The sequence below is a fragment of the Notothenia coriiceps genome, unplaced genomic scaffold (assembly GCF_000735185.1).
Source record: "Notothenia coriiceps isolate Sejong01 unplaced genomic scaffold, NC01 NC01_scaffold00024401, whole genome shotgun sequence".
Lineage (NCBI taxonomy): Eukaryota > Metazoa > Chordata > Actinopteri > Perciformes > Nototheniidae > Notothenia > Notothenia coriiceps.
In genome coordinates, this window is record NW_011357102.1 from 1 (window position 1) to 12,087 (window position 12,087).

General features: G+C 40.5%; 1 protein-coding gene across 1 annotated transcript in view; it reads left to right on the forward strand.

Moving 5' to 3' along the window:
• Positions 1-3,157: 3,157 nt before the first annotated feature.
• The window catches only part of LOC104955002 (metabotropic glutamate receptor 4-like), a gene marked incomplete at its 5' end in the record, with an annotated part of 15,854 nt that continues 6,924 nt past the window's right edge, over positions 3,158-12,087 (forward strand). Inside the window, 2 exons of the mRNA XM_010782223.1 lie at positions 3,158-3,298; positions 5,084-6,019. Coding sequence (XP_010780525.1) covers positions 3,158-3,298; positions 5,084-6,019 — 1,077 coding nt within the window. The remainder of the gene's footprint in view (positions 3,299-5,083; positions 6,020-12,087) is intronic.

Consider the following 12,087-nt stretch of genomic DNA (forward strand, 5'->3'; position numbering starts at 1 on the left):
GGCATAGCCGACGTAGCGGACGTAAAAGTGGGGACGCCTTCGGTACGCGTTCTTTGGTCTCAGGTTGGTGTGTAGCGGCCTTTAGTATACACTTTGTCACAATTTAAAGGTCCCCTATTTGACTGTTTTTCATCAGATATATACAAACATGTCTCTGAAGTGTTCGGCTCCAAATACCAAACAGATCATTGTAGCATCCCATAATCCCCTCTGTTTCAGCCCTGTTTCAAAAGTGCTGATTCTCTGTCTGTTACTTAGATGAAAATAAGGAGCCCCTCCCCACGCCCCTCTGAGAGAGATTTGGTTAAAAATAACACAATGGTGCTCTAGGAGGAGATTCAGGTGATAAGGTGTGGGGGGGGGGGTTACCTTGGTTGGTGATTGGCTAATGGTTACACAAGCCAAACAATTGTTATGACATCACAAAGTGGCCAAAATCTGATCAGCTCATTTTCAGACAGGTTTTTATATAAATAGATCAGGACAAAAAGAGAGGGGGTCTTTGTTCCTGAAACTTTCAGAATCTCTTTAAACAGGAGGGACACATTTTGATGTAAAGACATGAAAAGGTGTATTTTGCATAATAGGTCCCCTTTGAAGAAGCACATTATTTAAATACATATTTTTTTGAATGTGAAGAAGAGTTATCTTTACCTAGCTTTCTTGATACATGCAGGATTATCTGTACATTCACGCCACACCATGTCAAACGCACTGCTCTAAGTGTATCTTCTGTAACGGAAATACTTTTTTCATCCACTTTATTTTCTAATTAAGTTACCTTCAATGAAACTCAACACTTCCTGCCCTGATGTTGCACATTAAATCCCATCCTATGATGGAGCATAGATGTGGGTGGGCTTTGAATTTATAACACCTACAGTAAGTGTTAACTCAAACAAATAGTAACTTAATTCAACCCTTTCATGAAGGAAATATTAAAACCTACAATATATCTTTCATATTTGTTTTATAGTTTTCATTATGTTTCATTTGGCACTGAAGACAAAGAAGACAGATTTGTGCTTTACCTTTGTTGTACTATTATGGATACCACTGGAGAGCTATGAGAGCACACAATACCATCTGATAACTTGTCCAAATGTGAAAATTGCAATAAGAGAAGTATTCCAATTATTCAGCTGTCCTCACATACAACGGTCTCATTGTGCTGTGTTAGGAGGAAATAATAAGTAATGTTGCTGTCACACACAAACTACAACGTCATGGGGCACTTGAGTGGTAATATTTGGTGATAAGCACATATTGTTGTATTTTAGGAGCAATGCTTTTCCCAGAAATCTCCTGGTGTTGGAACAGCGTGATCAGTCCTGTATTCAGTGTGTGGATGTTATTGTTGATTACTTGTTTTTCTCACTTTGTCGTTACTATCAGACAAAAGCAAGAGCATTGTATAATCTGTGCAGTTTATGAACAACAGTTTTTATAAACCAGACGAAAAATTAGCGAAAAAATATGGTTTTAAAAAGAATTACTCATGGGCCAACACCTTTAGTACATCTTATGGTAAAAAAAACAAATGTGACTTTGAAGTAGAATAATATTTTTAACGTGTGCCGTTTCAAGAAAAGTGGTTATGATGTGTCACCAAGAAAATCACACCAAAGATTTCTCGCTTTCGGTCCATAGATCCATGTAATCAAAGTAAAACGTGAATAGGTTGTCCTTAGAGGGAGAAGTAAGGAACTTCCTGTCTAAATGCTTATCGAATCAACTTTAACAAACCTCTATATCTTCAAGTACTAATGAAAGCTGATTCATTATTAAGCCGCGAACAACAGAATGCATCCCGGTAAATAAAGGAAAAAAGAGAAGTTAAACGTAGCCAATTGCTGCTGATTGATTTCTGCTGATGGGTATTTTTTTGTTGTTCTTGCTCTTTGTTTCAACGTTGGAGGAAGCCGCGCTCTAATCCACATCTCGATGAGTCAGGGCTGCTGGATTATCGCTTCTCTCCGCCTCGCATCTGTGACAATGCCGCCCACATCACAAAGCAGTTGGTGATCATGGGAGGATTACAGTGACTCTATAAAGCCGAGAGGCATTATGTTTACATACAAATATTAAGCACATCAACACTATTGCTAAGCTGTCACACTTTCTATCAAAAAATGTAATCGTGCCAATCTTTTCTGCCTTTGTCTGCTTTTTTTCCTCCAATTTCCTCAGGTTTTAAAAGCTCTTCAGCAATCAGACATCCACTGTCATGGTTTGGGTTATGTGTTCAAGCCTGTAATTGCTCATATGGACACCACTGTCACTGAAAGAGGAAAATGGACCCTGAACGCCTCACTGGTGGTTTTAAGAGAATAAAGCAGCAACACTACCAGCATAACACTGCTGCTACTGTATAATTATATCAATAGCTTTATGAGTCTTTTGGGCATGCTTGCTTTTCAAATAAAGGCCTTTTTGGGAGGAGGGATCTTTTGTTTTGCTCTATCCAATCAGGGGCAATTGATGTCGCATCCACAAAAGCTGGGTTGTTAGAAGCAGTTAACACTTTTCACGACACTCGAAAAACAAAACGCTTATGAATCACTGTTTCAAAACCCTGCCAGACTGTGTCAATCTCATTCCACGCTTGTCGCCGTTTTTTGGAAAATATTCTATCTCTACTTTTCATGGATGTAACTAGGTTGCGAGATACTCATGTAGGAAGATAATGTCCCCATTCTGTATCCCACCTACAGAGCTCTGAGCGGATAATTGTTTATAAAATCAGGGGATAGAGTCATCAGTGAGAGGAAAATAAACTGGGTGAAAGCTAACGTTCATTTTTGGTATGTGAAAGGACAGCAACAGAAGCCTCTGGCAGGAAATTAAACAAGCTCTGCGTAGATTTACCACCCCGACTTCAAGACACACACACATCTCAACATAATAATTGATGAACATAATGTCTAGTGTATAATTATTCTTAAAAGAAAACAGTTGTTGAGTGGATGTTCTCTGCTAAATGATAAGGAAAACATGCGTCTGACTCACAAGCATCATTTTGGTTTCAAATGTAGTGGAATAACAACTGCAGTCTCAATGACAACACATTAGTTTGCCCTCACAGACTCATGCTCACCACACAGGAAATAACACCATGATGTGCAGTAAATGTTGGTGATGATGATTGTTTTCTCATTTAGGCATAGCTGCAAACCCAGTGCTCTTCAATGAGAACGGAGACGCTCCCGGACGCTACGAGATCTACCAATACCAGATCAGAAACCAAACAGCCGAATACAAAATAATCGGCCAATGGACGGATCAACTCAATCTCAACGTGAGCATTTACCTATTTATTCCATGCCACCTCAAAGCAACACAAAGGGCTTGACGGCATTAAGTCTACACGCTTAATGTTTGCCTTAGTGTTTGCAATGAAAAATCTATCTCTGCAAAGTTGTTTTCTCCGGCTTTTCAGCTGTGTTTGCTCGCTAACTCCACCCGAACCATTTGATTACGCTTAGTGCCATCTTCAAAGGTGTAAATATCCAGAGGGCGCTTTAAATGATTAACAGGGCGGACTGTGATGAAAAGAAAGCCATGAGAGCTTAAGGACAGACATATTTAATATCATCTCTCCAGACGGCATCACTGACTTCCAAAATAAAACAATACTGTGGGCATGGGGCTATGATGAAGTAACAGTGTTATAACAGTAAATTGAATGAAGGAACCAAACAAGAAATGTTTTTGACAAAATGAAGAGGAAGCCTTGGGCAGGCAATATAAAAAAAGAGTACAAATGAATACATGAGGCCGTTTGAGAGGAGCTTTGCACCTTCAACAACGTGCTGTGGAAGAAGAAAAGCAGCGTTTGCGGTGGGCACCCACTGTGGAACGTGCCAGCTCTAAAGCCGCATTTAATTACTGTTCTTTGAGTTCTTAATTAAATGCACATTTAGAGGCACATTTACCGGCTTTGAATGAACAACCACAATTGAAAATAATTGATAACATGACTTCAAAGAGAGCCGACCCGTTTGAAATGACGTAATATATCTTTACAAGTGTGCTTGTACAAGGGGAAAATCCACAAGGGGAGTAGTAATCCTGAAACAGAATTAATATTTTATTGCTCTGATCATGGCTAAGTACAGATTTTTCTTTAAACACGAACAACTATTTACAAAATGGGAAAACAATTGAAACACGGTGTCAGTTCCCTGCGGAGCAAACAATATATTACATTTGTCCTCTCGGGTCTTGCCCTCTGTATAATTTGACCTCCCACTGGAAAGTGTTGCGTCGATGAAAACGCTTTATTTGACCCCCTAGTTTGCCCTTTCCCACCCCCACCCAAATAAAAAAAAACAAATAGCATGTGAGCATACACACTGGTGCTTAAGGCCAGGATCAAACAACCACACAGGAAGTAACCAGCGTCAAGATTGTCGTTAATCTCCAGAGGTTCAGGGGATCAATAACACATCACTATCTCTACATGCCACTGTTTATAGAATGACAGTTTAGTACTCCACAAATCTCTTCTCTTCTATCTTTGTTGTTCTCTGCGTCTATTAAAGGTTCCCTATTTTTCAGTTTTTCATCAATATATTATAGGTCTCAGATATATACAGAAGATGTCTCTGAAGTGTTTGGCTCTAAATACCAAACACATCACTGTAGCATCCCATAATCCCTCTGTTTCAGCCCTGTTTCAAAAGTGCTGATTCTCTGTCCGTTACTTTAGATAAAAATAAGGAGCCACTCCCCACGCCCCTCTGAGAGATGTTTGGTTAAAAAGAATACAATGGTGCTCTAGGAGGAGATTCAGGTGATAAGGTGGTGGTGGGGGGGGTTACCTTGGTTGGTGATTGGCTAATGGTTACACAACCCAAAAAAACGTCACGACATCATAAAGTGGCCAAAATCTGATCTGCTCATTTTCAGACAGGTTTTTATATAAATGGATCAGGACAAAAAGAGAAGGGGTCTTTTTTCCTGAGACTCTCAGAATCTCTTTTCACAGAGTACATGTTAATGTATTAAAGACATGAAAAAATGAATTTTGCACAATAGGTGACCTTTAACATCTATCTGTGTCCCTCTGCCTCCCTCACAGGTCCGCTCCATGCAGTGGCCCGGCGGTGTCCGTCAGATCCCGTCTTCCATCTGCAGCCTGCCCTGTCAGCTGGGCGAGCGCAAAAAGGTGGTGAAGGGCATCCCGTGCTGCTGGCACTGTGAGCGCTGCGACGGCTATCAGTACCAGGCGGACACCTTCACCTGTAAGATGTGCCGCTTTGATTTGCGGCCCAACGTCAATCACACGGGCTGCGTTCCAATCCCCATCGTCAAGCTAGAGTGGAGCTCCCCATGGGCCGTCATCCCCGTGCTCATCGCGGTCCTTGGCATCATGGCCACCGTGTTTGTGGTGGTCACCTTTGTCCGCTACAATGACACTCCCATTGTGAAAGCATCAGGCCGGGAGCTCAGCTACGTGCTGCTAACGGGGATCTTCCTCTGTTACGCCACCACGTTCCTGATGATTTCCACCCCTGATGTTGGAATCTGCTCCCTCCGAAGGATCTTCTTGGGGTTGGGCATGAGCATTAGCTATGCTGCCCTGCTCACCAAAACCAATCGTATTTACCGCATCTTCGAGCAGGGGAGCATGTCTATCAGTGCGCCCAAGTTAATTTCTCCCGCCTCCCAGCTGGTCATCACCTTCAGCCTGGCCTCGGTGCAGCTGCTCGGGGTGTGCATATGGTTCGGCGTGGATCCCTCCAAGGCCATTATAGACTATGAGGACCAGCGGACGTCTAACCCGACGATGGCTCGCGGTGTGCTCAAGTGTGACATCTCTGACCTGTCTCTCATCTGCCTGCTGGGCTACAGCATGCTGCTCATGGTCACCTGCACAGTCTACGCCATTAAAACCAGAGGAGTGCCGGAGACGTTCAACGAGGCCAAACCCATTGGCTTCACCATGTACACCACCTGCATCATATGGCTAGCTTTCATCCCGATCTTCTTTGGCACTTCAAGGTCCACAGAAAAGGTGAGCTTACAACTGTGTGTGTTTATTTTCCTTTTGTCAAACAGCTTGTATTTCAAACTCATGGCAATATTTCAAGACTTTTAGAAATCTTCCGAGATACATACATTTTTTATCAAATCTGTTCATTTCTGATTGTAGGTATTTCATCGTACTTGCATTTTCTACGTTGTGATTATTATACTTCTAAGTAAACAAAATGTATCTGACTATAGTTCTACTTTGCAGAATACATTTTGCATTCAAAACATATGGCTGTGTAAAATATGATGCATTTTCAAAGATACAACCTGTACTACCATTTTAGCTTCTGACCCCTTAAAACAGACTTTAAAAGTACTCACTGTACATTATCATTTCAAAATACTCATAAGTACTTTCACTACTGGACTAATGTGGAATATATTTGCAACTGCAGTTCAGCAATGTTTATAGTTTTCCCTCAGTCTCAGCAGACTTTTAATGTTCATTTTCTACCCAACATATTCCACTCTGCCTTTATTTTATGAAAAGACCCCTTTTTGAAATGAAGCTAAAACAACAACTGAAAAAAGGGACGGCATGTAGAAGCTTCATGTTTAAATAAACGTACATATATTATATATACTTTCAACCTACCAAATGTGGACACAGAGTTTCATAAGTGCTTTTTCTAATAAATACATGCAAGCCTCGGACTCACATATACAGTATGTGATGGTTGTTTGCCACATCAGAGACCCCTGAGTTCTTTACACAAACACACTCTAACACTTATATTCCTGTGTCAGATCAATGTGCCTTACGGCGTGAACCGTGGCATGGATCACATCTACTGGGAGCACTGGGAGGCTACAGATCAAGAGGGATGCAAAGGGGGCATGGACATGGAAGCTGGGCTTCAAACTCACATTGAGTAAAATCAGTGTGGGTACAAAGCCAAAGGGGCCAAACAATGAGAGTAGAAATGCGCAGATCTGGTTGAAAGCTTTCTTTTGGCAGAGCAACAAAAGGGGCTCAATGGTTACAAGAGGGACGGTCGTGAGGGAAAAGCCTCATACTGGCACGGGCACTATCAGCGGTGCCAGCATGGGTCTGACAGATGCAACAAATTAATCCTTACCTCCTTCCCTCTGGGATTAAACAAAAACAATGCATCAAAACGTTGGCCTGGAAAACTGGCTGTGATAGTTACCTTGTGGAAAAACGCTCTTGAGAAATCGAGTGTGCGCATTGTGTCGGGCTCAGACCCCCAAAAATATTTGTTATAGTCTACAGCATTGCAGAAAATCTGCATAGGACTGCAGCCAATTGAATTACATTAATATTGCAGTATGTGACCAGCAGTACAATAACTTATTTTCATATGCTGCATGTTGTGTTACCACTACAAAGTCCAAAGTTCTGTGAATCTCCATATTGGCTTTCTCCTGCACCATAAATCTCCTGCTGTTAACCTAAACTGAGCAACAGCAGCAACATGTTGACAACAACCAGAGTCCTGCTGAGCTCAACAGATACCGCTTGTTACTTTTACACAGATATATTCAGTAAAGTTTACAGAAATGTCACAAAAAAACAGTTTTGATCATTTTGCGCGATAAAAGAAAATCAATTCAAGTTCGAAGTGCACATTATTTTTTTGATGTAACTGTTGCGCATCTTAGGGCGCATGCAACAGCAGCAGCCGCCAGCCGTGCATATCAGCGAGTTCTTTGTTTAATCATGCCATCTCCTCTCTCTGAAGATGAAAGAGAATTATACAATCACAGAGAGGGAACAGCTTTTTTAGGAGGATGAGGTAATCCATTTGCTAGCATGGCTTTGAATAGTAAAATAGGAAGGAGAGCAAAGAAAATATTTGAAGGGTGTGAAGTGAAGACATACTTTTTGTTTCTTCTTCTTCTACTTCTTTGTCTTCTTCTTCTATTTCTTCTTCTTTTCCTCCTCCTATACCTCCGATTCATTTCATTTTAAACCCTAAAAACTTCCCTCACCAGCTTAAATATATCATTTTCCAAATAATAATGACTCACTCTTTAATTATTATTCCCTGCAAAAAGAAACGGTGTACACAATGTCTGGGAGATAGTTCCACTTTTATCATTTTGAAAACTTCCACCATTGCCCTCAGCGTTGTTAAGGTAAGACATGAAATGGAAGACAAAATCTTGCTTCAGGGAAATGTCCTACATTTTTTTCTTTCTTCATTTAAGAGAGAATAATCATATTGAATATATATCCCAGAGGGCTTTTGAATGTCTAGTCGTGAGAACTTAATCTAACTCACACTTTAATATGTTTTTTTCTTCTTCTTTTTTCTTATATTGTAGAACAGAGACAGCAATCGGTATTTTCAGTCCTGTCCACTGAAGCAACTCATTTTACACTACAGAGGCCCTATTGTGCTTTTTGAGTGTTCCCTTTCCTGTAGTGTGTTTAATAGGTTTTTTAGTTGATGTCAATGGTCTGAAACTCCTCGAATGGACTCCCTTGTTTACTTCTGTAACATAGTGACATCACTATGTAACACTCAAGCTTCATCTCTAAGAGGTTGATCAATCACAACAGAGCCGGCCAGCTAACCAATCAGAGCAGGATGGGCTCTGGTTTCAGACAGAGGGTGAAAAGAGGTGCTGCAGCACAGGCAGTATGAGAAAAACAAAGAGCTTTTGGAACATTAAAGCATGGGGACATGTCACAGTAGAGCATAAAATAGAAATATGTATGAACCTTAAAATTAGAATAATATGTGCTCTTTAAAGTGACATATTAGGCAAATAAAGAAGCATTGAGACGCTGCAACAGTATATAGACTGCCTTTCTTCTCCCCTAATCTTATGCAGTTGTTATATTAACCAAAGTAACATTCATTTTAAACCATCAGTTACCTTGCAGATCTGTATTATTAAAACCCAATATATAATCAACTAATACATTGTGATATATCATTATGAGTTATTATAAAAGCAGTAAAGGGTCATTATAACATCAGCTCCTATACTTAGCCCAACCTTCACCAGCTGCCACATTTACGCACCAATGACTTTAATGCAGCAATAGGTTATTCACAAATGGTTAATTCTGTATATTTATACTACTCATACTTAAAGTCTACTTTGATGCTACATTTTGTGTACTATTTACTTGAATAGGATTTGGAATGCAGGGCTGTACAGAGTTATGTAGAGTTCCTATTTTTCTTCTACGATCTGAGTAATTCTTCCACCACTGAAAACAGATGCATTGTTTCTACATTTTTGGAGACATAGACAAAATGTCATCCCGAGGAAAGAGGCATCACCTGCAACCGTGAAGATTCAATACAACTGTATTTTGTTGATTAATTTGGAGCACTTGTGAGGTTTGACTGCCTCACAAAGTAGCTGGTTCTGCTAGGCTTCATGTAGAAAACAAACAAACCCTGTGACTGATTCTCTGAGCTCTTACATAAACAATGTTCCTTATTTAAGGAATTACCATGTCAAAGAAACACACCTCATAATCATCTTACTGTAAATGGCAGGCCGCACAAAGCCTCGCTCACAGCCTACGTTGACACGTCTTTCAGAGCAATTAAATGCTCCACTTCCTCCGGGTCCTGATTCACCTTATCGAGCGGCGTATGTGCTCATTTCAGCGCGCCCTGCCTCGGCGTTACAAGCACAGTCATTTATTTGTCATCTGGTGCCAGGATAAAAGTAACAAATGCCATGGGAAGCGCTCTTTATCATTCAAACAGGGACATCTGGTCTGATCTATGGAGCGTGATCACCAAGCGTTATGCTAGCCTCAGGAATAGACGTGACACCTGCTTACCTGGAGAAGCAGTCTAAATCACAGGCAGGAGGCGTCGGACAATAGCATGCATGGGAATGAGGCTTCATAACAATAGGCTCGCTTCAAATTCAATCTGCCCACACAAAGAAGGTCCTGCCATCACACCGCATGAATGGACTGATGAATCGAGTGTTGTTTATTTCTCTGTGAAGTAGACATCACACTATTGGCACTGTTAACTCAGCGACAAAATAAAAAGTGCTGTTAGTGCACTAGTCAGACAAAGAGTGGGAGTTCAAGGAGACCGGGTGTCAGACGGGTGAGTTCCTCCCTGCAACCTGTTACCTCCTCCTCAACTCCCTTTCCATTCCTCTCATTGTCTCTTTTCGGCTCAAAGATAAACAGCTTTATTCTCAGTAATATCCCGCAGGCCCAATAATAAATAATGAAGATTGATGCTACAGAGCTGAAAGAGCTGAAAAACATCCTGGACTTCAGAGAGCAGTATTTCATTAGGCCTCCAGCAGAGCAGCCCTCTGGGTCCCGGATGTCGACCTCTGGGTGCTCCAATAATATGCGAACAGGTCGAGAAGCTAATCAAGACCGAACAATTGTGATCTGTACAAATGGCATTCCCAAATGCAGTTATATCATTGCGTCCCCCTAGGCTTCTGTTTGTTTATTAGCTTAATTAGAGTGCAATTAAAGTGAATTCCAATGCAGCAAGCCTCTCTGCTGAACATATTCATAGCATGCTGAGAAATAACATGGTGGCGTAATGTATAAAGGGAGTTATGCTGTTTAATTTGATAGTTTGATTCCCGAAGCAGAAGCTCTCTAGAGTCTGTGGTTGGAAATAGAATCTGTTTACATGTATTAACCCTTAAATGGATCTTATCAGCTATCGCAGACGCTCTCTCTCAGCTCATAGGCGGTGTTGTGGGATTGATTTGAACTCCTCTCATGTTATATGTGCAGATAGATCCTCATTGTTTTCCTCTGCGTCTAGTTCAGTCATTACTGCCGCTACTATACTTCTTCTCCTATGTTATTGTTTTCCCCTCAGTCGAGATCTGCTGATGGCAACGTGATGAGAGGTGTGTGAGATATACAGCAACTCGCTTTTATGAGCTCCAGTGTGTGCATGCTCTGTGCACTGCAATCAGGAGGAAACACATGAATGGATTGAACTCTGGAGTTGGTCTGACACTGAAATAAGGAGTCCATTTGTAAGGAAATGCAGCGCTCCATGAAGCAGTACAGTGGGAGCTTTATTTTTGTGTGTGTGCGATTCAGTGGCACCTTTGATGAAATACCAAACCTAGCTATACTGATTTCAAATAAGGGCCAGGTTACAATTATTCGTGGTGCTCGTACTGTGACAATTGAATCTGTAAATTAGCAGGGCTGGCATACCAGCCAAGATTAGCTTATATTAGATATATATATATATTGGTTTACCGTAGATGTCAACTGATAAATAACAACATATTGCATAATGCAAAAGATAATTTTGAAATCATTTAGAAACAATGATGCCATTAACTGGAAAGTGCTAAAAACATGCACTGGGGCCCTATTATGCATATTTTCAGGTTTTGTATTTGTATTTAGTGCTCTGCTGTGGCATGTTTCCATGCTGTAATGCTCAAAAAGCTCTTTATTGTTCTCATCCTGCCTGTGCTGCAGCACCTCTTTTCACCCTCTGTCTGAAACCAAAGCCCAGTCTGCTCTGATTGGTTAGCTGGCTGGCTCTGTTGTGATTGGTCAACCACTAAGAGATGTACATGTCATGTAAAATATCAAGTTCAACATAGTGGTGTTACAATTCAATAAGATCGTTTTATGTGATTATAATTTAAGTAATTTAATTTTTTTGTTAATAACTCTATAATAATAATAACTTTCTGTCAGATTTAGGCAAGGCAATTTTATTTACATAGCACTTTTCAGCACGTGGCGATTCAAAGTGCTAACTTTGAATCGCCACTAGTTATAACTTTATAACTTTGATCCTAAAAAAATAACATTTTATTTCAACTAGAGTTTAGACGTCTAGTTATTTAGTTAAATGATGGAAATGTATAATTTAAGTAAAAACTAGATGACTTCAATCAGTTTTTTAAGACTCAGACAAAACAACATTCAAAGACGTCACGTTTTTTATTTTCTGATGTTTTATAGACAATTGAATTGGCCAATAAAAATGTAGTATACGCAAAGATGAAGATAACTTCTTCTTCCCCATGTTTTTCTGTTCATTGTAATTGTAGCTCTTATTTTTTTTGCATCCGTCCCTGAGGCTGCAGTGA